This window comes from Rana temporaria, chromosome 4 (genome assembly GCF_905171775.1).
Source record: "Rana temporaria chromosome 4, aRanTem1.1, whole genome shotgun sequence".
Classification (NCBI taxonomy): Eukaryota; Metazoa; Chordata; class Amphibia; order Anura; family Ranidae; genus Rana; species Rana temporaria.
The window spans coordinates 72,601,688-72,629,207 of NC_053492.1; the positions used below are offsets into that span (position 1 = coordinate 72,601,688).

At 43.1% G+C, this 27,520-nt stretch overlaps 1 protein-coding gene across 1 annotated transcript in view; it reads left to right on the plus strand.

The window, feature by feature from the left end:
- The window catches only part of WDR35 (WD repeat domain 35), a 157,923-nt gene that overhangs the window by 98,705 nt on the left and 31,698 nt on the right, over positions 1-27,520 (plus strand). The window contains exons 21-25 of the mRNA XM_040348549.1: positions 3,704-3,907; positions 7,870-8,016; positions 9,951-10,083; positions 18,702-18,812; positions 25,927-26,091. Of these exons, the coding sequence (XP_040204483.1) occupies positions 3,704-3,907; positions 7,870-8,016; positions 9,951-10,083; positions 18,702-18,812; positions 25,927-26,091 (760 nt within the window). The remainder of the gene's footprint in view (positions 1-3,703; positions 3,908-7,869; positions 8,017-9,950; positions 10,084-18,701; positions 18,813-25,926; positions 26,092-27,520) is intronic.

Here is a 27,520-nt window from a genome sequence, read left to right on the forward strand (position 1 = left end):
CCCATAAAGCCTGAATGACAGTAAACTGGCCCTTTGTTTAGAACGTTTGGAGATCTTCTAGTTAGGGGGATCAGTGGTCTAATCTCCATTACCTGCACGTCACAACATCATTATTATTAGAATATTCTTCATTCTTTTTAGAAGTAATGTCGGTTCTATGCCTTAGTAATACAATCTTATATTTACTTTCTTCGAGAATTTGACAGCTGGAATTTGATTGGCTATTATGGGCTTTATCATTTGTTGGGTTTTTTAAACCTCCAGGCCAAGAAGACTTGACTTGATTTTTTACCTTTTGGAGTCTGTTCATCTACTTTCCTTGTAGTGAGTTGCTTTGGGTAATGAAAAACTGAAAGCAGTTTTGCTGTTCATAGAGTAATTTATGGCATTGTTCTTGGATTAAGCAGATGATTTATGCTGTAATGAGCAGAACTGGCTGAGAGGGGATTTGTACTGTATGTGTTACTTCCAGCAGAGCAGTGTGGAATGTCAGATACACTGAGGTCTAGACTGGTGCTGGAATGTCATGTGAAGCCCTAATCATACGCAGCAATGTATTTCATGAAAATAAACACTGCCACAAAGCTGCTTTTTGTTACATGGACACCTTATGTCCAGGTGCTACCCAGGCTATAAAACCATTTCAGCAGTAAATCTACAGTTCGGTCCGGGACTTTAGCACTGTTATTAGCAGGGAAAGAATAACATTTTTACATTAAGGTATACACACAGATTTTTTTAATTAATAATTCAGGATTTTTAGTATTTAGTAAATAGTGTAACTTTACTCTGCACATTGGTGCATGCATGAGCATTACAAGATGGTATGAAAGTCCAATTTATGAAGAGTTGAGCTGTGAGCCATGAGAGCTGATCAGATTATTTCATTTATATTCAGCTAAAATCTGATTGGTGGTATGGCCTAAAAGGTTGACATTTGCCATATGGGGATCTGGGATCTGTGACAGATATCCAACATTTTAGACATTTTCTTTTCAGGATATGAGTTTGTTCATGTTTTTGTATGTATGTGTGTGTGTATATGTATATAATATATACACTGTGTGTGTGTGTGTGTGTGTGTGTGTGTGTATGTGTGTGTGTATATATATATATATATATATATATATATATATATATATATATATATATATATATATAATCTCTATATATACATTTTTTGGAAGTCCACATAAAGGAAACAGGGGGATGCCTCCCCACTTACATTAATGCAGGATACTCCAGGTTTGACCCCCCCTGCTAGTTCAATATTGATGCCCAGTCCCACAAAGCCGCTACTCTCTCTGCCCTGTTTGCCAGCATCAATCTTGAACAGTGCAGGGCAATATGCTTCTTTATTACAGCCCTTTTTGACCAGCCTTTCTCAACCAAGGCTTTCTGGAACCCTCTGGTTCAGTTGAAAGTTGCTAGGGATTTCTTGAGCAGTGGCAGATTGATTTCCCACCTGATAGTTCCAAGGCTGATGTCACGCTGTAGAGCAGGGGTGTCAAACTCAATTTTATTGTGGGCCGCATCAGCATTATGATGGGCCGGATATATCTAAGATTAGATGTATAGCGCATCCCCTCCCCTTACATTAGATGTCAATAGCCACCCCACCATCAGAAGTTGAGTCCCTCACCCTCACTTACATCACAGTGCACCCCCCTTGCCTTATGCTGCTACAGGAAGGAAGATGGATGCATTGCTTGAAAGCAGAAAGTACAGGGTCTGAAGGAGTACCAGAGGAGGGCTGGAGCTCTCCTGCAGCTGCAGGAGAGGTGCGAGCAGTGGCTGCTGGTGAAGTTTTAGGATGGGGGGCGCAAGACCCCGCCCCTCCACATTTGGTTTCTCCCACTTCTCATAAGCCACACCCCTTATAGAATCCACCCACTCCGTCCCCTGTATTCCACTTGCTTCCACTCATAGTGTCAGGAGTATACAGCTCAGCATCACAGGACAGAGTATTTAGCCCCAGCATCACAAATCATGGTATATAGCGCAGCCTTACAGATCGGCGTAAACAAACTAAAAAATTACTCTGTTAGTAATGAAGGACTCTAAATGGGCATGAGATTACCAGAGACTGCGGACATTACTGCACAAGATTACCAGAGACTGCGGACATACTGCACAAGATTATCAGAGACTGCAGACATACTGCATGACTTGTCCTGCGACTTGGGACTTTAACGTTGCGTGACAAGTCGTACCCCATGATTTCCAATGAGAACCGTTCATATCTGTGCGACTTAAAGTCACAGCGACGTCAAAGTAGTCCCTGCACTACTTTGGTCCCACTTTGATTCAACTTGAGGTTCATAGACCTCCAGAATACACAGGCATTGCTTTAAGTCGCATCAAAATTGCGGCAGAATTGTCGCAAGATTCCTCCACAATTTTTGCAGCGACTTGAAGCAATGCCTGTGTTTTCTGGAGGTCTATGGACCTCAAGTCACATCAAAGTGGGACAAAAGTAATGCAGGGACTACTTCAAAGTCGCTGTGACTTGAAGTTGCACAGATATGAACGGTTCTCATCGGGTCCGACTTATCCTGCAACTTTCCAGTCCCAAGCCGCAGGGCAATTTGCAATTTTTTTTAATAAGCGGGGGTGGGGTTGGTGTTGACGGCCGATATTTTCCCTGCACATTAAGTATAAAAAAAGTTTTTTTTAATAACTGGGGGGGCGGGGGGTTGGCTGGTAGTGTTGACGTCCACTATTTGTGCTGTAATTAATTTTTACATATAAAAGAAATGTTGATAAGTGGGTAAGCGGGGGGGTTGACGGACGCTATTTTCGTCGCAAATGTAGTATACAACCGGGGGGGGGGGGGGGGTTTGACGCCCACTATTTGTGCAGTAATTCTTACGTATTAAAGACATTTTGTAATAAGCTGGGGGTGGGGGGTGGTTTGTGTTCGCCACTATTTTCGCCAAATATTAAATATAAAAAAACAAACATTTAATAAGCGGGGGGCGGTCGTCAGCCGCTATTTCCGCCGAAACTTTAAAACGAAGAAGGGGGGCAATTGTGCCGCTGCTGCTGCCGTCGTATACAATAGAAAATGAACTGCAGAGGGGAAGGCAGCGGCAGGCGGCATAGCTCAGCTTACCTGTTCCACAGTTCCAGGCGCACTGAGATGGAGAGTCCCGACGTCACTTCCTGTTCCAGTGACGTCGGAACTAGCACAGAGACGGGCGGGTGCACACAGAAAGCCATAACAATACAGTCAATCGCGCCGGAAGCAGTGGCGCGATGGACTGCGATCTTTTTATCAGTGTCTAAGGGGGAATTATTCCTATTTATACCCAATGTAGGGAGGCACCTCTCCATCTGATCTCCATCTGATCACCAATAAAAGAGGGCATCCTTTCACAGGCCTTCTGCCACTGACCACCTAGGTAAAAGGGGATCTCATGCACTGATCACACTAATATACTAGTAGTTGTAGATATAACATAAGCAGAGGTTCCCCAATTTCTAAAAATTATTTGAAAGGGTCTTCCAGGATGCAAGAGGCTGCTATAGACTAATTGAGCATTGTTTACAGAGCTCAATAGCTCCAGTTCAAATTTTCCCGGAAAGTAATGAGTGAAACAAGTTATTTATCTCTTATAAAAGGCATTATCAGCCGTTTCAGTGATTCAGCTGCTATATTTTTGAATACAATAACATTTTTACATGAATTTGCACTTTACAGGCGCTTACTGGCTGAGGCTGCCCTACAGAAACTGGATCTTCAAACGGCAGAACAAGCATTTGTACGCTGTAAAGACTACCAAGGCATAGAGTTTGTGAAGCGACTGGGCAATCTACAGAGTGAGCCCATGAAGCAAGCAGAGGTGTCTGCTTATTTTGGCAGGTTTGAGGAAGCAGAAAGGATGTATTTGGATATGGACAGGAGGTGAGATGGGAAAACAGAAGAAAAAAGGGCATTACAATGCTACAACAATCTGCTTATGTTAAACAGAATCTGATCCCTCATTGCTAAAATATTTTATTACAGCATGACTTTTTCATTTCCTGCTATAAACCCTCTCATTCACCAAGAATGTCTGTCCTCATTTTATCTAGTTTTCTAAAATAAGCAATGTATTAATAAGTCAATAGTGTGCAGTGTGCCTGCTATTACCTTTTATCAGCTAGAAAAGCCTCATGGGCCCCTCTCTGATTTTGTTTTATTTACGGTATTTACTGGAGTCTGATTCTACATGGTTGAGCTTCATCAACTGCCCCATCCAAAGAGAATGCCCTTATAAACCACTAAAGCTCTCTTTTGACATTTTAATGGAGAGTTTAACTATAATGTCAAATGAAGTCAGGCCCCAATAATAAAATAAAGTAAATCAGAGTATCTGATAAGCTTTCTGGCCAAGTTAGTAGAAGGGGGTCTTGTGAGTTGTACTTTTTAGCCATACTATTTTTTTTTTTTTTTTTTTATTCTTGATTTGAATTTTTTAACAAAATATACAGGAGATGAGATTCCCAACAAATCCAGATGCAGAACAATATATAGGTTGTCACACCAGTGCTCCTCACCTGATATAGCCAATTGTCAGTACTGAAATGGGTATCTCTCAGCCAATTTTCGAATGGGTCAAAGAGAAGACATATAGCTTGCACTATACAAGGTGGTTAAAGAGGGATTATCCCCCATGACGCACCATAATCGGGCACCAGGACCAAGTCGAGAATCCTCTGCATGCAAAAAAAAAGAAGGATGAGGTTGTTGGGGGAAGGGGAGGAGAAGGAAGAGGTGATGGGCAGTGAGCAACATCTGGGTTCCCACAAGAAGGTATTCTCCTGAATCACCAAGATATCCACAGTACCTAATTGCATCTGTGAACCTACGATTTCTCAATAATATAGAAGAGCAAGTAAACTCGCTGCAATAGAACCATATTTTATGGCAGCATTCTTTCTGGTGGTTGGCTAATTCCACAAGCGATTCTATTTGGTGGGTTTCATTAACCTTCCCGAACTACAGGCTGATGGGTGTCATTGCCACCTGCTTCCAGTACAGAAGGATGCAGGCTTTTTCTGTATTTGGTAAATGTTGTAATAAGGAGTGTTTATACCCCAGCATCGGTGTTAAATGTAATGCCGCATACACACGACCATTTTAAATGGTCCAGAAAAAACTACATTTTTTTCAACCTGATTATTGTTAAGCCTGCCTTGCCTACACACGATCGTGAAAAAAAATGCTCTAGCAAAGCGCGGTGACGTACAACGCGTACGGCGTCACTATAATGGGGAAGTTCCATTCGGATGGCGCCACCTTTGGGGCTGCTTTTGCTGATTCGCGCTTTTCAGTCTTTGTGCTTTTCAGTCTGTTACAGCGTAATTAATGTGCTATCTCCATTACGAACGCTAGTTTTGCCAGAACGAGCGCTCCCGTCTCATAACTTGCTTCTGAGCATGCGCATTATTTTCACGTTGTTAAAGCCCACACACGACCATTTTTTACGATGTTAGAAACTACAACGTTAAAAACGACGCAAAAATTTAGAGCATGTTCTAAATTTTTAACGTCGCAAACAATGCTCTGGAGCCCACACACGATCGTTTTTAATGACATAAAAAAAATGTAACTTTTCACATCGTGAAAAAACGGTCGTGTGTACGTGGCATCACAGTAATTCCTGTGCCTCTGATGACATCTGTATGCCAGTTAGCTTGAGGATCCAGTGTCAGACTTGTGCCCAGAAATTGGCAAGGCCTGAGCAGGACCCGGAAATATGGAGCATGGTAGATCCTCCTCCACGCATCTCCAACACAACGGAGAGCTCTGAGGGAGCAACCTGTGTAAGCGCGCTGGGACCCTGTACCATCTGGTAAAGTTTTGTAGCCTATCTCCTCAATTTTACATAACATAGAGGCCTTATGGGTCATTTTAATCAATTTAATTTACTTTGTTGTCCAGTGAAGGTTGTGTGCAGCCTTCGTTCCCATTTAGATATTTCAGGAGAGGGAGGTTGGCTAGATAAATTAAAATATGATATGATTGGGACAAACCATGTCCCATAATTTCTCAAATTTCATAGGGTCAGTGAGAGACTGGACTTTTCCCCAGTTATATGCCATACAGGGGTAGATTTACTAAAACTGGTACACTCAGAATCTGGTGCAGCTGTGCTTGGTAGCCAATCAGCTTCTAAACTCAGCATTTTCAATTAAAGGGGTTGTAAAGGTAAAAAATGCTTTTCCATAAATGGCTTCCTTTACCTTAGTGCAGTCCTCCTTCACTTATCTGGTGTGGAGAAAGCCTCTTGAGGGGGCGAGCAGGAGTGTCAGGACGCCCACTAACACACAGCTCCTTTCTCTATCTGCAAAGTAGAGAGCGTCCTGACTCTCCTGCTCGCCCCGCCCCTCTCAAGAGGCTTTCTCCACACCAGGGAGAAAGCCTTGCATTATGGTGTGTAGTTACAGACAGAAGAACAGGAAGTGAGGATTTCTCAGAAAAAATAAGGACATTTAAAAGCAAAATGGAAGGATGAGGTAAGTGAAGGGGGACTGCACTAAGGTAAAGGAAGCTATTTAGGGAAAAAATGTTTTACCTTTACAACCCCTTTAAGCTTTGGCAATAAAACTTGGAAGCTTATTGCTTTCTATGCATAACGGAGTCTGATTTTGCACTCCAGCTTTAGTATATAAACCCCAAGGCCCGGATTCACAAACAGCGGCGCATATTTATGCCGCCGTAGCGTATCTTCTTTACGCTACGCTGACGCAGCGCATAGAGGTAAGCACTGGATTCACAAAGCCAGTGCTGCCAAATCTGCGCTAGGTTTCCAAGTCGTAAGTCGGCGTAAGTGGAAGTGGGTGTGAGCCATGCTAATGAGGCGGGACCCCATGCAAATGAGGGGCCGAGCGACAGACAGATACGAATCGCCAACTGCGCATGCGCCGGGACGTGGACGCATCCTTCTGCGCATGCTCAGAATCACGTCGGAACAACTGCCTAAGATACGACGGATCACTGCCTACGGCGTGAACGCAACCTATGCTCAGCCATATTCACGTCCAACGTAAAATACGACGGCTTGTGTTCCCTGGTACATATCTTTTGCATGGGTTGTGCCTCATATATGGGGAATAACTTTACGCCGGACGTACGACTTACGCAAGTCGCGTATATTATGCGCCGGCGCAAGTACGTTCGTGAATCGGCGTATCTCCCTCATTTGCATATGTGCATAGAAAATCAATGAGAGCGACAAATGCGCCCAACGTAAATATGCGCCCACGATACGACGGCGTAGGCAAGTTACGTCGGTCGTAGGAAGCCTATTTTTAGGCGTATCTTAGTATGTGGGTCGGCGCATAGATACGACGGCGCACATTTGTACTTGCGTCGGCGTATCTTGAGATACATCGGCGCAAGTTCTTTGTGAATCCGGGCCCAAGTGTCTAAGTTGCATTGCTTTCCATAAAAAGACATGCAGGCTCAAACAAGTCTTTTGTATGTCAGAGAGTGACTCCCGCCAGAAATGTCCCACACTTTTATACTAATAGGTAGAGTTCTGGGAACTCTTAATATCACAATGCTGTTCTGTGATGCTAAGTACCAAAAGTAATAAACTACAGAGAGAAAATGTAAGAGGCCCACAAGACTGACATCACTTTCTCTCTCCATCTTTCCTGTATATCTTCTTTCTTCCATAAATCATTGTTATGCGTGTCACAACCAACTATCCCACAGCTCACCTCTTAGAAATGCCACAATAACAGGCAAGTAGCATGGGTATCCTCCACCCGTGCACTTTCCCTACCCACATCATCATTCTTGGTAATTTCCAGTTGTAATTTTATATGTACAGCATATGACTTGCTGCTGAGCTAAACCTTTCATACTCTTTACAGAGATCTTGCTATCAGTCTAAGAATAAAGTTGGGTGACTGGTTCAGAGTGCTGCAGTTGCTCAGAACGGGTTCCGGGGACTCAGACGATGCACTGCTAGAACAGGCCTACAATGCCATTGGTGACTACTTTGCAGACAGACAAAAATGGTATGGATGAGTACATACGATATTTATATACTATTTTGCAGAAGTCCATTTTCAAGTGTACACAACCATATACAATATATATTTTTTTGGTGCTTTATATTATCTTTCATTGTTGCTGATGTTCATTCTCAGGCAAACACTTTAATGATCAATATTATGTTCTAGTTAGTATCTCTTTTTATTAATTTCTAAAAAGAGTGGTGTTTATGGATGACTTTCACATCTCTGAATGTTGCATTACTTGCTGCCCTCTAGGTTGTGTGTCAATGCTTTAGGGCAGAGGTCATCAACCCCCGGCCCGCACCGCCTCTCTAGCCGAGCTGCAATGCAAGGGACACTGTCCGGGCCGTACCGCCGCTATATCCAGGCCACGGAGGAGACCGTCAGAAATACAGCTGCCCGAGCAGAGAGATGACGCCATCTCTCTGCGCTACGCAGAGGCACGCCACTGTCCCGCCCTAACATACGGGGCTGCAAGGCTACGCGCGGCCGCCCGATGAGAGCGAGAGAGAATGACGTCATCTCTCCGCCCACCCTCCCTATGCATTCCGGCAATCTCCAACGGCTCCCCCTCACATTCCTGTGCTGAGACTGCAAGTATAGTGGGCACTGCAGAGGGACTTGTACCCGTGTTTCCCCGAAAATAAGCCTGGGTCTTATATTAATTATGCCAACAAAATACACAGTAGGGCTTATTTTCAGGGTAGGTCTTACCATGTAATGTGCTCCCCCTTCTCTCCCCCTCTCCCTCCCTGCCTGTCAGGAATCCCCAGTGTGACCCGAGTTAAAATGCTTGTACAATCCTATAATCCACTCTATTACAGTATTATATAATGTACAGTATGTGCGTTTCTGTAATATAATTGTGCCAAATACATTTGTTATAGCGCCGCTCTGCACTTCTGTTACCCGCCGGAGCTCTCTTCCCTGCAATTTTATTACAGAAACACACACATTGTACATTATAAACTACTGTAATATAGTGGATTATAGGATTTTACAAGCATTTTTTAACTAGGGCTTATTTTCGGGGTAGGGCTTATATTTCAGCCCTCCTGGAAAATAACGCTAGGTCTTATTTTCAGGGTAGGTCTTATTTTTGGGGAAACAGGGTATATTTTTTTTATACTGGGACATTTAATATTTTTTTTATACTGGGACATTTAATCATTTTTTATACTGGGACATTTTAATAATATTTTCATACTGGGACATTTAATAATATTTTTACACTGGGACATTTAGGGCTGGTTCACACTGCACCAATGTCAGAGTTTGGATGTGATTTGCACCGCACTGCAGTGCACATCACATGCGATCTCTGTGCGATGCAATTTCAGCCATACAAATTGTATGGCTGAATTCACATCAAACTCGCACAGGACCCTTTTTTTTTTTTTTTTTGTCCGTAGCAGAAATGGCTCGCATGGGTGTGAACACCCATGCGATCCGATTCCTGTCCGAGTTTGCAGATCGCACTGCGATATGCGAACTGATTTGGGGGTGTTGTTAACTTTTAACGGACACTCCCAGCAGTTTGCATAGGGCAATGTGAACTGCCGCGGCAAAACCTGTGATGCGGGAACCCGCAATGCATTTTCAGGGTTCCCGCACTAACCGCTAACGCAACACATCGCGATTCCTCCTACCGAGCCTTGGAAAAATATTCTTTCACAAACCGGTCCTTGGTGCCAAAAAGGTTGGAGACCACTGCTTTAGGGGACCAGACCCAATGTTTAATACCTATGTGCCTGAGCCCAAAGTTGGAGCAAGTCTGTGTGAGGACACTTGCGATTAGGGGGTAGCCTATTACCCATCTATGCCAGCACAAGGCTCCAGAGTGGGAAAAATTAGGCTGGGGTATAAAGAGGAAAATAGTCACGAATCTTCAGTTGGAATTATGTCTTTTCTTACTGACATTTCTCTGTGTGTAGGTTGAACGCTGTGCAGTACTATATACAGGGCAGGAATCAGGAACGATTGGCAGAATGCTACTACATGTTGGAAGATTATGACGGACTTGAGGTTTTAGCTAATTCCTTACCAGAGAACCATAAGTTACTTCCTGTAAGTTTATCATCAAATTTCTGTATTGTATATAAGATCATATACATTGCTACAAAACAGTACTGAGATGCTTTCTTTTTATTTGCACTAACATTCACATTTTCAGCAAAGTGTTTCCTGGCTGTACCCCCTTCTACGTTTCAAGCAGGACCGATGCAGAAAGTTTTAGCAAAAAGTAGGGCGATCTCTGGAAAAAAAGCTTCAATCACCATTTATACATTAGTATAACTTCGAAATGTATAGGGGGTGTAAATGCACGGGGCCTCAGGAAAATTGCATTTATAAAGCCCACAGAACTTCTATGTTCTTATATGCTTAAAGTGGTTCTAAAGGCAGAAGGTTTTATTACTTTATTTCATGTGTGCTCAACCTGCGTCCCTCCAGTTTCAGAACTACAAGTCCTATGATGCATTGCAGTGCTGATGGTTAGGAGCATGACTCCCAAAGGCAGAAGCGTGATGGAATTTGTAGTTCTGCAACAGTTGGGGGGCACATGGTGAGCACCCATGCATTCTCTGCATTAAAGTGGGAGTAAACTCCCTTTATGATTTTTATATATAGGTAAGTATATAATAAGGCTTACCTATAGGTACAGTAAATATCTCCTAAATGTGAACCACTTAGAAGATATTTAATTTAGATGCAACCAGTGACATCACCAGCGCATGCGCTCCGAAGGAACGGCATACCCCGTGCCATTCCTTCTGAGCCGTGTCTTAAAAAGTGACTCCGCACGCATGTGTAGGAATGATGTCATCACCGCTCGACTATTCATATTGCAGAGGCCCGCAAACCCAGAAGAAATACGTGTGAAGATGCCCAATTATATATTTTTCCGTATATTTATGCGGTTAACTACCGATTTCAGCTAAAAAATAAAACCTTCTGCAACAACCCCCCCCCCCTTCCTGAATACTTACCCCAGCAGTTCTTGATCCAGCAATGTGCACAAGAGCAGTGGCTCTCTCCTTCCTCATTGGCTCAGACACAGCAGTGGGAGTCATTGGTTCCTGCTGCTGTCAGTCACAGCCAGTGGGGGGCGGACTGACCTAGGTGCTGTGTGTATTTTGGACACACAGAGCAGGCTCAGGAGCAAGCAAGCACACACGGGTGCCCCCCATAGCAAGCAGCTTGCTATGGGGCACTCGGCTGAGGATGGGACAAAAAGTTCCAGTGTGGGACTGAAGAGGAGGGGGATCGGGGTTGCCCTGTGCAGACCCCATCACAGAGCAAATAGGTATGTCATGTTTGTTATTTTAAAAAAAAAATGTTTTATCCTTTATAATCACTGGTAAATGACATTGGATACAATGCAAAAGACAAGCTTAGTTCTACCTCATTTTAGGTCAGTGAGTCCAACCACATTACTTTATCCACTTGCTATTAACCTTAAAGGGTTTGTAAATGATTCTTTTTTTTTTTAATCTTAATAGCTTTCTTTACCTTAATGCAGTGTCCTCATTGTCCTCATTGTTAATTTTTGCTCTCAAGTTGCTGTAATTCTTCTCTGATCTCCACACTTCCTGGTTGTCGGTTTCCTGATAACCACAGTACTGGGAGCTTTCTCTCTGTGGTCACTAATCAAGGAGGTGTGATTACTGTGTGTCTAAAACCCCACAGCACCAATCGGTTTCATTTTCCAAACCATCACTGCCCTGTATTGGCTCTGTGGCTCTGTACATCACAGAAGCAGAAAACAACATGCAAAAACGAAACTAGAAACTGTAGGTACATTATATGATTGATTTTTATCTATTTTTAATCATTTTTAAAAGGAATCAGTTAACTATTATGTCTCTATACCCTGTAAACAGTCATTTCCTTTACAACTCCATTAAAATGTATATTTGACACTAGATCCACTTTAATCTCTTGTCTACCAAGGTATATTTTTAAACGTCCGGGTATATAAGGGGTTAAAACAAGCTCAAGGCTGCATGAGCTTGGTGTTGTTTTTTTTTAACACCGGGTGGCTGTAGAAGGTGCTGCCTTGTCCTTCGGTGCTTAGGGTTCCCGGGTCTCCAGTTTCTCTGGGTAGCTCAGGACCACAGTAAAATGCTCCAACTCATTGTTTGGGAGAAGATTGAGGAACATCGGTTCCCTGATCTCCTCTGCAATGAATAAACCCGGAAATGACGTAATTCACATTGTTCACGCACCAGCCTGTGCATAAATAGCCTGAGTGACACAGAGACTAACAGGGACAGACTGCCACACACAGATACATGAGGTGAAGAAAGACATTCCTGGTAGAATTCTCACCTAAACATTTAATCTATTGGCTGTATAATAGGCTGCAATCATCTCTAAAAGATTCACCAACATAAAGGCTAAAACATTTTTTTAAAGTTATTGGTGTAGGAACAAAGCAAATGAGTTAACTGTGGTTGTGGGTGGGTGTATTTTAATAGTTTGACATATTGACAGCATTGTTGGGTTCGGTTCTGGTTCTGTTGCCTAGGCTGGACCTTGGACAGTTGGATATTTTAACCCCCACACCGGTCGGCCAATTTATAACACAGACACGATATATGCTGTATTAGAGATTGCAAATTGCTATATTTTTCGACAGAGCTTTTATACACAAATACAGAGAGTTACAGAAATCTCCTCCTCCTGACATGTTTAGAAAAAGGGGAACAAGTTCACAAGTTTCAGTCTTACAGATTTCAGAGGATTTTAAGGAACAATTGTTAAACTTTAAAGACAGAAGAACACGTTACTTGCATACAGAATGCCTGCTCCGGAACTAGCCATCTAGAACATATTCTATTTATGAAAACCGCAAAACTTAAATGTTAGAATAAAAGCAAAAACAAAAAATACATATTGAAATGTCTCTACAGAGACCTATGTTATATAAAATGGAATCCTAGATCTAAAATGGAGTAGATAATGTCAGACATATAATATTCCATTATTTCACATTCCTTACATCCCTCCTCTGATCCCAAAGAATGTTTACTTTTCTTGGGATCACTCACTATACCAAATTTGGTTCGCCATCTAAATGGTATGAATCTTTTCCTTACTATGACTAATTTTGGGTCTTGGCCTTTTCCTATCTTATGTATCAACCTGGGGTGAAGTAGCAAACCACAAAAGCGGTCACCACAAACAGTATAAGCAATAGTCCACAATATTTCCCTCCTTGTATCGTTCTATTGTACACCTGATTGGCAGTTAAGTGCTGGTTTTCCCGGACCCTTGCTCTATGGAGGGAGCCATCAGGGTCTCTAGCTTTGCGTCCTCCTTGTTCTTGAGCCCTCGCTCCAAGAGGGGAGCCATCGGGGCTTCTAGCTTTGTGTCCTCCTTGTTCTTGAGCCCTCGCTCCAAGGGGGGAGCCATCGGGGCTTCTGGGGTCTTTATCTTCAAGGGACCTTTTCCACCATATATGGACCTTGGTAAATGGGGCCTGTCTTTCTCCTCACGGCCAATTGCTTAACCAATACCTCATCTCAGGTATAAAGGGGTGAGTTGGATCTGTAGAAAGAGGAGAAAGGGTGACAGCAACTCCTTCTTGGGTATGTTGGATAGTACTCACCAGATGTTTCATCCAAGTCTCCTGTTGAGAAAACAAATCATTATCCTTTCCTACACTATTCTCAGCTGGAGGATGTCCCATGAGTATCTCAAAAGGGGAATACCCTCTAGAATTAGGAGTGACCCTTATCTGGTAAAGTACACCTGGAAGATAATGTTTCTATTCATTCGTTCCACAATTACCAAAAGATATTTTACATTTCCTTTCTGTTTTGGCATATGTGTAAAGTCTATTTGTAAGTCTGTAAGAGGTCCTAATGGAGGGGGCAAATCATGTGCAGGGATAGTATCCGCTGCTTGTTTGGTTACTTTGTCAGCAAGTGCATTGCCAAGTGCTTCCGTGGTCCTACTCGTAGTATGAGCTTTCACTTTAATCACTGCAATTGCTTTAGGCAGGTGTATGGCATCTAGTAATGTTTCAATAAGGGTTTGCAAACAGCTGACAGGCACGTATTAAAGCAGTAAGTTCAGCCTCTTGCGCAGATTTTGCGACTAAGGGTTTTGATTCATGAATAATGTCAGGAAGTTGGACAACTGCATAACCAGTACGGTAGGTTTTATCATCGGGACGTGTACAGCTACCGTCCACATATGTCAATGCCCCCTTCTAGGGGTTTCTCCTTTAAATCAGCTCTTGGGGAGGTTGTTTGGGAAATTAGGTCTTCGCAATTATGCTCGGGCACTGGCTCTGATTCAGGCATTAGTTTTAATGAGGGAGTGCAGAAACCGTACTATAGGAGTAGTGGATGGACAAGTTTTCATCTCTAAATTTTGTGTGTTTAAGAGAATTATCTCGTACCCACTTAACCTTTGAGCTGTCATATGTTGCGTGTTCATGTTTTGCATCAGTTGTGTGACACTGTGAGTTGTGAAAAGGGTCATGGGTGATGCCAGAACAAGTTTCTCTGCCGCCTGTACTGCTAAGGCACAGGCGGCCAGTGCTTGAAGACAAGCGGGCATACCCTGAACCTGAACAGGCAGTTTTTTTTTTTTTTTTTGAAATATACGTTACAGGTCTTTGCTTACCACCATGCTCCTGAGTCAGAACAGCAGCCATGGTATTCCCCACAATGAGACAATACAGTGAAAAAGGCCTACCATGTTGTATCAGCCCCAAAGCGGGTGCATTACAAAGTGAACGCACCAGTGTGTCATAGGCAGTGACCATCTCATGGGTCCAGTTAATTTGTTTGGGGGCTGTGGCGAGTGTAGCCTTCCTAAGGACTGAGTCATGAAATGAACAGTCTGGAATCCATTGCCTACAGTACACTATTGAGCCTAGGAAAGACAGCAGTGAGCGTTTGTCGCTCGGTCTGCTCAGTGCCGATATGGCCTCTACTCTGGCAGGGGATACCAGCCTGGCACCTTCCGAGATGACCGCTCCCAAGTATTCCACCCGAGACGAGCACCACTGCACCTTCTTGAAAGATGCTAAGTGACCCTTGTCAGCGAGGTGGTCTAACAGATGCACAGAGTCATTACTACAGCCAGTTTCCGTCCCATTTCCTATTAGAAGATCGTCCACGTATTGGATCAGAACTGAACCATGTTCAGGCACCCAGTCAGTCAGGGATTGATTTAACACCATGCTGAAGGCGGCCGGACTGTCCACAAAACCCTGCAGTAACCTGGTCCATGTCAGTCGGTCGCGTTTCCATGAAAAACTAAAGAGGGGCTGACTCGCAGCATCAACGGGCACACTAAAAAATACATTGGCAAGGTCTATCACCATATACCATTTATGTTCTGGTGTCAGAGGAGCAAAGATGGTGCTAATATCTGCAACGAGGGGAGGTAGAGGTATAATGCATTTGTTCAAGGGTCTTAAATCTTGTACCAAGCGCCATGTTCCGTTTGCCTTTCTTACGGGGTTAATGGGTGTGTTCCAAGGACTGATGACTGGAGTCAGTATGCCCTTTTGTAAAAATAATTCTATCTGTGGGTCTATACCATTCAACTTCTCCTCAGACAGGGGATATTGTTTCTGAAAAATGGGGAGACATCCCTGTCTGATTGTCGGCCGGTAGGGTGTGCAATTTAGGAAACCCACAGAATCTTTGGACTCTGCCCATATTTTATGCTGACCTACTGGTGGGGGTAGAGCCACAAAGAAAGATCTGATGTCCACCCGTTTCTGCACTGACACATCACAGTCTGGTGATTTAACTGACACGGTGCCATTGGGCTCAAAAATTATTTTGATCCGTAATTTGGACAGTAAGTCTCTACCAGCTAGAGAGACTGGGCAAGTAAGTAACAGAGCAAAACTGCATTTACATAGGAACTTGCCATCTTGGTTACAGATTTCTAAATCTGATGTTATGTCGTGTGATGTTGGTATCCCATTAATTCCCTGTGTCAACCGGAACGGAGGTGTCTTCCCCCTCTACAACAAGGTTTCAAGTAGGTAAAGCCTGCCAAATGCCAGAACAAGAGCAAAGAACTAAGGACGGGACTGAGATTGTGCCTGTTGGTTCCACTGTGGGTACTGGGCTATCTGTCTATTGTCATTCCAGTTAGGGTTTTGACCTCTATAAGCTCCCCTGTTTCCCTTTTTACCTCAATGACTTTGTCTCCCTTGTGGGCAGTTAGCCCTCCAGTGGCCAAAGCCACCACAATGGAAACATGCTTGATCATTTTGTGGGCCCTGGCGAGGGTATGGCACAGAGCGTGGAGGATACTGATTATCACTAGGATACTGATTCTGTTGTTGGTAGGGCATTTATGCCGCCAACAGGGGTGTTTCCTCCAGCATGGGCTCTCCCGTTAAAGCTGGGAACAATCCTCCTTTTGCCTCAAAAAGACCTGTTAAAGTCTATGGGACTCGAACATTTGAAATCTAAAGTGCTAATATTTCCTCCTCATCCCTCCATCCCAAGTTTTTTTCCTAAGATTACTCATTTCCCGGGCTTGCTCATCAAGAGTTTGTTTATGCTCACTCATTTGTTCACGTTTTAATCTTATTTCTCTATGCTGTTCTTGGATGCGTCTCGATTCTTCCATCTCCTCTAAGTCCCTTTGCAACTCCCCAAGCTCTCTCAGTGTATCCGCTATTGTCTGGGCTTCTCTTATTTTCCTGTCTTCTTCAAATGCCCTCTTATCTGCCTCCTCTTTGGCTCTACCTTCCCATTGCCGTTTTTGCTGGTCAGTTGCAGAGCCACAAGCCATGATTGCAACTTGAGGATTTGAAAGAACGGGGTATAATTTTCTGCGAGGAGCTTCCTCTTTAACAAAAACATAGGATGGTGGAGTTGGCGCGGTTGGAACTGGGGGTGGGCGCCTGGTATAAGGTGGAGGAACCTCCCTAGGAAGGGCAGTACCTTGGTCCAACTCCGCATATTTCTTTTCATATTTTTCCACTAAAGGCCTCCACTTCTTACAACATTTTTTTTTCATATACTCCGTATCCCAATCTCCTGGTGGATATATGTTCTTTCCTATTCCACACATCTTCTCTACCTCATACCCTATTCACAGGACCCACTGGACTGTATCCTGACATATGCAATTGATGGCTTCGTTTCATTATCAAATCCCAAAAAGGATCACAATATACAATTGGTATTTCATTCTTAACAAACTCTATAGGGGAGGGTTGCTTCAGCTCACCTTCTGAACACTCCTTCCCAAATTTATTACCCATGTCGGTACTCTGTATTTCAAGTCCTCCTTAAAATATTTGGGACACTGGTAAAGAAAAGGGACAGACAACTAAAGTTTGTCCTGTCCTTTGCACAATCTCCTTCACTTCGTCCGGGGACAGGCCTTCTCTAAGACCTTCCTGTGGGGTGAACGGTATCTGATTGTATATATATTTACTCGGTGCACTCTAGTGCAGGGGGACTGTTTTTTTTTTGGAATTAAACGGGTAAAATCTCCTGTTGCCTAGTTGGGTTGGACTTCTATGTCCTCCCGGCCATACAGAGATTAGGGATAACTTTGACCCGTCTGCCAAGAAAGTTAAACCTGTTTTGCACTCACTACAGGAGGTCTTTGGCACAGAGTATGACATGCAATCACTTGTCACAAAAACAACAACCATCAATCTTATATTATACAATACATTGTGTTCTATATCAATCAAAAGGTTGTAACAGATTAAATCACATCAATTTCAGACAATACAAAACAAGAAATGAGCTCTTTTGTACTTGGGGCTCCACTCTGTCCGTCCTTCTTCAGGGAGCAATCTGCTGCTACCCTGAAATATTCTTTCAATAGATTATAGTCAGACACCCCGTCGGACTCATTAGTTTATAGTCAGACACTCCGTCGGACTCTCCCTATCCTTTATAACCGCAACCTCTGCAATACGCACAACAGAATTTTAAAACTAAAAATTTAAAATATCCGAGGTTCTACTGAGCCAGGCAAAGAACACAAAAACACCCAAATGTAAAATTCGAGAATAAGTGTGGCCTTACCTGGTCAATCAGTACCCCGCTTCCTGGTACCAGTTCTGTTAGGTTCGGTTCTGGTTCTGTTGCCTAGGCTGGACCTTGGACAGTTGGATATTTTAACCCCCACACCGGTCGGTCAATTTATAACACAGACACGATATATGCTGTATTAGAGATTGCAAATTGCTATATTTTTCGACAGAGCTTTTATACACACATACAGAGAGTTACAGAAATCTCCTCCTCCTGACATGTTTAGAAAAAGGGGAACAAGTTCACAAGTTTCAGTCTTACAGATTTCAGAGGATTTTAAGGAACAATTGTTAAACTTTAAAGACAGAAGAACACGTTACTTGCATACAGAATGCCTGCTCCGGAACTAGCCATCTAGCACATATTCTATTTATGAAAACCGCAAAACTTAAATGTTAGAATAAAAGCAAAAACAAAAAATACATATTGAAATGTCTCTACAGAGACCTATGTTATATAAAATGGAATCCTAGATCTAAAATGGAGTAGATAATGTCAGACATATAATATTCCATTATTTCACATTCCTTACAAGCATAGACCCTTAATAGAAGCAGTGATTTATATGAATATTGTGGATTTTGTCATTTGGTTACTACATATCAATGTGATCAGCATCTTCTTCCTATTGTTGTTGTCCAGGACATTTCTCGCATGTTTGTGACAGTAGGGATGTGTGAGCAGGCTGTGGCCGCCTTCCTCAAGTGTAACATGCCAAAAGCAGCTGTAGACGCATGCATGCACCTCAACCAGGTAAGCAGTAGTTGCATATCAGTACACAGATACAGTTTTTTGTCATTTTTTTATTTATTGAGATGCTACATCTTCATTCTTACCCTCACTATTGACTTTTAGCTGAACTCCATCCTTCCCTGCACACGGTAAGCTAATCATAGGGGAGGTTAGGGATTTACTAAAACTAGAGCAAACAGAATCTGGTGCAGCTGTGCATGGTAACCAATCAGCTTCTAACTTCAGCCTGTTCAGTTAAAGGGGTTGTAATGGTAAATGTTTTTTCACCTTAATGCATCCTATGAAAAAACATCCGACGGTACCGACCCCCCCCCCCCCCCCCCCCCCCCCCCCCCCGAATCCCCGTTTTACTTACCTCACCCCTCTAAAGTCCCGCGTGCGTCCCCGTGATCCTCTTCTGTTCCCAGCCTGGCCGTTGATTGGCTAGGCTGGACGGATTGATAGCAGCGCAGCCATTGGCTGGCGCTGCTGTCAATCACATCTGATGATGCGGCACGCCGGGGGGCGGGGCCGAGTGATACAGTCGGCGGCTATGCCCTCCGCTGTATCACGGGAGCGCGCCCGCAAAAGCTTTCCACCATGCAAGCTCGCTCGCATGAAGGTGGAAAGCTCTTGCGAGGAGGAGCCGAGACAGCCGCCGAGGGACCCCAGAAGACACGGATTGGGGACACTCTGTGCAAAACGAGCTGCACAGTGGAGGTAAGTATAACATGTAAAATAAAAAACAACAACATTTTTTTTTTACTTTAGTGTTCCTTTTAAGCTTTGACAATAAAACCTAGAAGCTGATTGGCTACCAGATTCTGAGTACACCAGTTTTAGTAAATTCTCCCATAGTGTGCATTAGAAGCTACAGCAAGTCCGATAAAACCCTTCTTATTTCCAGGCTGGTGGATGTCAATCATCATCTAGCTCTTTGTCCCCAAGCCTTACTCTCACTGGCCCTCCCGTTTTCATTCATTGTGACAGGTACGTGTACAGCGCTGTCAATTCACGCAGAGCTTTACATATATGTTGTATATTTACATCAGCCCCTGCCCTCAAGGAGCTTGCAATCTAGATTTTGGTTCTTTCAGTAATAGGGGGTCTGCATCACATGTTGGCATTATTTAGGACAGTCTGCATGCAGTTCTAGAAACTGTCATTCATCATGGCATTTTGATATTTGTACAACCCGTCCTAAGAGCAGAGTGCGGTGATGTTTTTCAGAAAGCTATGTATAGCCCCCCACAACAGTCATAATTTGCCTGCATTACATAGAGAAGCAAACAGAACCAGTGATGATGCCACTGAGTCCAAAGAAGGTATGTATTGAAAACAGGTTTTATTTAAATTCATTAGCGGTGTTGATAATGGGAAAGGACTACATCTAGGGATTGTTCCCAATGCTGCAGCTGCTGCCCTCTCTCCCTGTAGCAGTAGTACGGGAAGAAGTTTCTTGTACTAGCTGTCATTTTTAAAATCAGCACGGCGGTGCGGGGCTCCACCCACACGGTCACGTCATTCATTCACACAGCCCAAATATGGCTAGGCTGGGTTCACGTATGCTGCGGCTGCAAGTCTCAGCATGGGGTGCTTCCCTGTTCACAGATTCGGGTGCAAATCAAGTCCGACGGCAGGGGAAGTTTGATTCCACTTGCACAACTCTTGGGGCTGCTTTTGCTAATCTCATGTGTTTGCGTGTTAAATAAAAGTTTGGAAAGAGACGATTTGCACTTTTCAGTCTGTTACAGCTTTAAAAATTTGTTATCTCCATTACAAATGCTACTTTTACTCCCGTCTCATACTTTATTATGAGACGGGACGGGGTTCCTTAGCATACACACGCTCAAGTTTCTCGTCGGAAACCAGCCCGATGAGGAATTCGACGAGCCAATTTGACTCCCGTCGAGGAAAAAGAGAACTTGCTCTCTTTTTGGCTTGACGAGTTCCTTGACAGTTTCCTCGATGAAAAATGTACACACGGCCGGTTTCCTCAGCAAAAAAACTCTCCCACCAAGTTTCTTGATGGATTCTGCCGAGGAAAACTGGTCGTGTGTACGAGGCCTTATACTGGCCTCTCAGCCCACCAAAATAAGAACACATGCATTGCCTTGCGGTGCTCTTTTGAAAAAATTAGGCTGGTACACTTTGGTCGATGATCAATGTACGGGGCCTACTGTAAATGAATGCACAAAAAACACATGATTACGCACATGCAAAAATGCATAAGAACAGTAGGTGTGAATGGGCCCTAATGTTTTTTGGTGAATTTTATTTTCTTGGGGGATTATTTGTATAAAACCTTTAACAAATAAATACTTATAACTGAATGACCCCAGGTTTGCAATTCACACTCTACTTTCTATTACGAAAGCCCAGCATTATCTGCTAATGGTACAACAGGTGTCCATGTCTATGGGTAATTTTCATCATACATCTATGGCGGAGGATTTCCCTCCAGTTACAGCCTTGTTCCTTCCCGGGTTTTTCTACTCATATAGGAGAACACAGACTGTTTTTTTTTTTTATTGTATACAAACTTTCATGAACTTTACGACCTGCATTGGCATGGAGGTCACATAGACACGCTGTGTGTAGACCTTAGTGCCCTTTTCTCTGAGCGTCTTTATGTTGTGTTTGCAAACACAAGAAGTGGGAGGTAGAAATGTCAGCACACGACAGACCGCTGTTGTGCTCCTCTGTATTTCTCTGTTCATGGATGGAGAGAACGTCTCCTCTGTGCCTATAGAATGATGTATGGTAAAACAGCTATTTTCCTCTAAGAATAAATGGTTCTATTCAACCACTTGTAAAATTCCTCCAGCAGTTCTGATGTGCTAAATCCATATTTCTTAAGTGTACCTGCCACACACTGTAGACTCAGGCAGTTTATCAGTTGATTTGTTTTCCTAAGAAAGAAAAATAGCTTATTAAAGCGGTTGTAAACCATAGCTGGCTTAATAATAATAATAATATTATTATTATTATTATTATTATTATTATTAATGAAAAAACACCTGTAAGAAAATGGCTTAACCACTCAAGCACCCGCTCACATATATATACGTCGACACTTTAAAGATGGATATCTCAGGTAACGGCAGCAGCTGCTGCCACAACCGAGATATCCATCTTTCCTGTGAGCGGTCCTGTTAACGATAACGTTGGTCTCTGTGGCGGATTCGCTGCGAGATCACCATTATCGGTGGTGGGAGAGGGGCCCCCCCTCCTGTCGCTCTCTTGCGCCCTCCGCCGCTTACCAAAGCCGTCAGCAGCGGCGGAGGCGATCAGGTCCTTCCTCCTGCTTGGCTGGGATTTGAGTGAGGGCAAGATGGCCCCCACCCGTCTCCATAGCATAGCAGGGCGGAAAGCGACGTCAGAACGCTTCTTAAAGGCATATTTTCCTGTTGTAATTTTTTTGCAAATTACAATTTTTTTAATTTTATTGCATTTTAGTCTAAATGAGATCTGAAGTCTTTTTGACGCCAGATCTCATATTTAAGAGGACCTGTCATGCTTTTTTCTATTACAAGGGATGTTTACATTCCTTGTAATAGGAATAAAAGTGTTTTTTTTTTTTTTTTTTAAACAGTGTAAAAATGAATAAAATAAGAAAACAAAACTTTTTTTTAAAGCGCCCCGTTCCGAAGAGCTCGCGCGCAGAAGCAAATGCGTATGTGAGTAGCGCCCGCATATGAAAACGGTGTTCAAACCGCACAAGTGAGGTATCACTTCGATCGTTAGAGCGAGAGCAATAATTCTAGCCCTAGACCTCCTCTGTAACTCAAAAGATGCAACCTATAGAATTTTTTAAATGTCGCCTATGGAGATTTTTAAGGGTAAAAGTTTGACGCCATTCCACGAGCGGGTGCAATTTTGAAGCGTGGGATGTTGGGTATCAATTTACTCGGCGTAACATTATCTTTCACAATATATAAAAAAATTGGGCTAACTTTACTGGTGTCTTATTTTTTAATTAAAAAAAGTTAATGTTTTCCAAAAATAGTGTGCTTGTAAGACCGCTGCGCAAATACGGTGTGACAAAAAGTATTGCAACGACCACCATTTTATTCTCTAGGGTGTGAGAAAAAAATATATATAATGTTTGGGGGTTCTAAGTAATTTTCTAGCAAAATTTTTTTTTTAATCTTGTAAACACCAATTCTGAAAAACAGGCAAGGTCCTTAAGTGGTTAATGTGCTGGTATGCATCGCATACTAGCACATTATGAAATACGCATACTAGCACATTATGAAATACGCATACTAGCTCATTATTAAAGTCTTAAAAAAACAAAAGAGTCTATAGGCACTAAAAACTGTCAATCCTTAGATAATAAAAAAACTGGACTCCAGTGTAGTTGGTAACTTCTGGAGAAAGTGGACAATAAATAAACAAAAATATACAGCGCTCAAAGGGACCAGTGAGAAGAGAACTATTGCAATTGCTAGATTCAATCAAGTTCATTTATTTGTTGAATGCATATATATATAACCAAGGGGTTAATGTCATCAAGTGTGCTCTGACTCCTGGATAACTGATCCAGAATTGATCTGAATGAATTCTAGATCTGTTCACTTCAATTTTGGATCTGGATCAGTTATCCAACATCAGGACCCGGAGCACACTTGATGACATTAACCCCTTGGTACTTAGAATCCTGGCGGGATTGTACACACTTAGGCCCGGATTCACGTAGAAGCGCGCATCTTTGTGCGGGCGTAACGTATCCTATTTACGTTACGCCTCCGCAACTTTGACAGGCAAGTGCCGTATTCTCAAACCAAAGTTGCGGCGGCGTAGCGTAAATAGGCTGGCGTAAGCCCGCCTAATTCAAATGTGGAAGATGTGGGCGTGTGTTATGTAAATTTTATGTGACCCCACGTAAATGACGTGAATGTAAATGACGCACAGCCCTATTCGCGAATGACTTGCGCGAACGACGTAAAACTTGAAAAATTTGACACTGTTCCGACGGCCATACTTAACATTGGTACGCCTCGTATAGCAGGGGTAACTTTACGCCCGGGAAAAGCCTAACGTAAAAGGCGTATCTGTACTGCGTCGCCCGGGCGTACGTTCGTGAATTGGCGTATCTAGCTGATTTACATATTTCTAGGCGTAAATCAGCGTACACGCCCCTAGCGGCCAGCGTAAATATGCAGTTAAGGTACGACGGCGTAAGAGACTTACGCTGGTCGTAGCTTAGTGAAATTTTGGCGTATCTGATTCTTTGAATCGGGCGCCAAGATACGACGGCTCGGACTCAGAGTTACGCCGGCGTATCTGGAGATACGCCGGCGTAACTCGTATGAGAATCCGGGCCTTAGTTTTGTAGCACTTCAACGATGAGTATGAGTTTTCTTTTTCTTTTCATCAGATACATTTTATCAATTTTATCATCTCATTCTCATTGACAGTTGTGAGTTTTTAATTATTTTTATGTGCATCCAACAAATAAATGAACTTGATTGAATATAGCAATTGCAATAGTTCTCTTCTCACTGGTCCCTTTTGAGCGCTGGATTTTTTTTGTTTATTCATTATTAAAGTCTTACCTGTAGGTAAAAATCACGACGCAGGCTTTACTACCGCTTTACCCTGGGTTCACATATCTGTGATGCAGGAACCAGTGCGATTACGACGCTGGTTCCTGCATCACATTCCTCCCGTGGGCAGTTCACACTGCCTTCTGCAAACCGCTGTGGGTGTCATTAACTTTGTTTAGTTTACAGATTGCAGATTTACAGATTGCACCCCAGTTTAGTTTACAGATTGCAGTGCCAACCTTGAACTTGCACAGGAATCGGATCACATAGGTGAGAACACCCATGCGATCCGATTCTAGTGCGGGGAAAAACAAAGCCCTGCACAATTTTCTTAGCTGCATAAGAGCTGTGGGGGGAGGGGGGAGCAGCAGCACACTTAGCTTCCCAGTAAAAGGCTGTGGGGGTTATTTACAAAAGGCAAATACACTTTGCACTACAAGTGCAAAGTGCACTTGAAATTGCACTGAAAGTGCACTAGAAAGTGCAGTCGCTGTGAATCTGAGGGGTAGATCTGAAATGAGAGGAAGCTCTACTGATTTTATCATCCAATCATGTGCATGCTAAAATGCTGTTTTTTATTATCCTTGCATGTCCCCCTCAGGTCTACAGCGACTGCACTTCCAAGTGCACTTTCAGTGCAATTTCAAATGCACTTTGCACTTGTAGTGCAAAGTGGATTTTTCGTTCGTAAATAACCTTGTGTGTGGGGGGGGGGGGGCAGGACATGTCTGATCATTGGAGGAAAACAGGCTGAGTTCTCAGCACAGCTAGAGAACTGTCCACGGTGAGATCTCCTGCTTAGTGTGGTAAATTTGTAATGGGAAAGTAGAGGGCTTGACAGGAACATCAGGGATTTCACATAAAGGAAGCAATACAAAGAGAACAGGAGGCTTTCTCATACAAGTACATGGTACAGCAGGCACATATCAGAAATCTGAAGTGTTGAATTTACAGCTGGCCATATCCTGAACAAATTGTGACCAGTTCATGATGAACTGGTCCATATTTGATCAGTGGGTGGCCCTGCCAATCCCCTCCAGTCCTACATCCCTCGATTGAAAAATGAAAGGAGCCAGGTGGAGAATTGTTGCCTAAACAGTGCTTGCATCCAACCCGATGCTGCTGCTGTTTGGCTATTTTGACAGCTGTCAGAATACAATAGCTGGAGCGAGAGATTTGTCCATCCAGGGTGCATAGGGCGGATGTATGAATCTGTTACTCTCTTCTTCAAAAAATCTATGTGTATATCCAGCTTTATTTATCAAGTTGTCTGTGTTGCTTCATAGTAATCTATTTGTTTCCTCCCTTTGAAGGAAGTATACTCGGCCTTTTACAGGCTAGATAGTAAAAGGCTTTGAATGGGGGGTGGGAACAGGTTTAAGATTAGGTAGGTTTATTTCAGACTTCTACTTTAAGAAGGCTAAAGTGTAAATTGTGGGAAAGTAAAACTGGGAATGGTTGAACGTATTGTAAGTGTACCAGCTGCATGTATTTGATTTCTGTATAACACGCTATCACATAACTATTGCTCCATTGTTAAAAAATATGAATTAGATTTCACACTTTTGGCTTCTTTCTTACAGTGGAATAAAGCCGTTGAGCTTGCCAAAAATCACAACATGAAAGAAATAGGATCACTGCTTGCCAAATACGCCTCCCATTTGTTAGAAAAGAACAAAACTCTGGATGCAATTGAACTTTACCGCAAAGCTAATCACTTCCTAGAAGCTGCTAAGCTCCTGTTCAAGGTATGTAATGACGCCATGTTAGGTCAGCTGCAGCCTGTAATACACGGAGATGAAACTCGAACACACGTGTGTATGTAAATATATATAGGGCAGAGGTTGGTGTCGTAGAGCAGTGGAGGTGTCAGTAGGGCAGAGATTGGTGTCAGTAGTTTATTTGTATTTTTTTAATATTACTTTTTTTACAATTTAATGTTTTATTATTTTTTTACAATAATTTTTTTACATTTTTGTAAAAATTTTTTGAGCCCCATTGGGGGGCTTTAGTGAAATATCAGGGGTCTAAACAGACCCCTGATGTCTCACTTTAGATACAGAGAAAGGTGATTGAGGGCAGAGATTCCCCAGTCCCTTTCTTTGCAGCCAAGCAGCAGGGGGAATCCCTGTGCAGCACAGTGTGATTAGGGTGTGCCCAGACACACCTGGCACACCCTGTGCGCACGCCTATGGTTATACCTGTATTTAGGGTGTAACATGTTACAGTACAGCACAGCACCTACCCACACTCCCCTCATCCCGTGACAACGAGCAGGGTATCTTCTCCCCCCACCCGCTGTCACAATTTGAAAACAGCATGGCTGTGCTGGTCCCCGCCCACACAGCTACGTCATTTATTCAGAGAATGAATGAATGAACTACAAGTATCGATGGCTGCCGTAGCAGACGGCTTGTAGTTCCTAATAAACTGTGAGGACGCTGGAGAGTGCTCTTGTAGTTCATTGATTTGTTCCTACAGTTCAGTAACTGCCTATATGGGAGGTTAGGGCAGACAGTTCACTGAGTGTCTGCAGGATCCTGGCATTGCACCCTCAAACTGCTGATCGCTGGTGCAACATTTTAAGATGTGCAGTTATTATTTTCTTAATAAAAGGTGAACTTATCCTTTAACCTGCCTGGCGGTATTCCCGAGTCTGACTCTGGGTTAGATTTTCATGCTGCGAGCGGTAACCCCGAGTCAGACTCGGGCTCGCCTCGCTGGATCCACAGGGAGTGTTTACTTACCTTGTCCCTGGATCCAGCGATGCCACCGCGCTGTGTGAGCGAGCGGGACCTCGCTCGATTCACACAGCGTCCTCCTGTGCCGCCGATCTCCGTTCCCTGCGACGTTACGACGCACGGGAGCGGAGAATGGCGCCAAATTCAAAAACGTAAACAAACACATTACATACAGTATACTGTAATCTTATAGATTACAGTACTATATGTAAAAAATACACACCCCCCTTGTCCCTAGTGGTCTGCCCAGTGCCCTACATGTACTTTTATATAATAAAAACTGTAGATTGTCCATAGCAACCAAAAGTGTCCCTTTATGTCAAAAATGGTTTTAGAGCAGCTAGAAAACAGCGATAATAAATTATAATCACTTGCAGAATTGTGTGATAGCGATTTGTGGGGAAATTCATCATAAATAATAAAAGTAATGACAGCG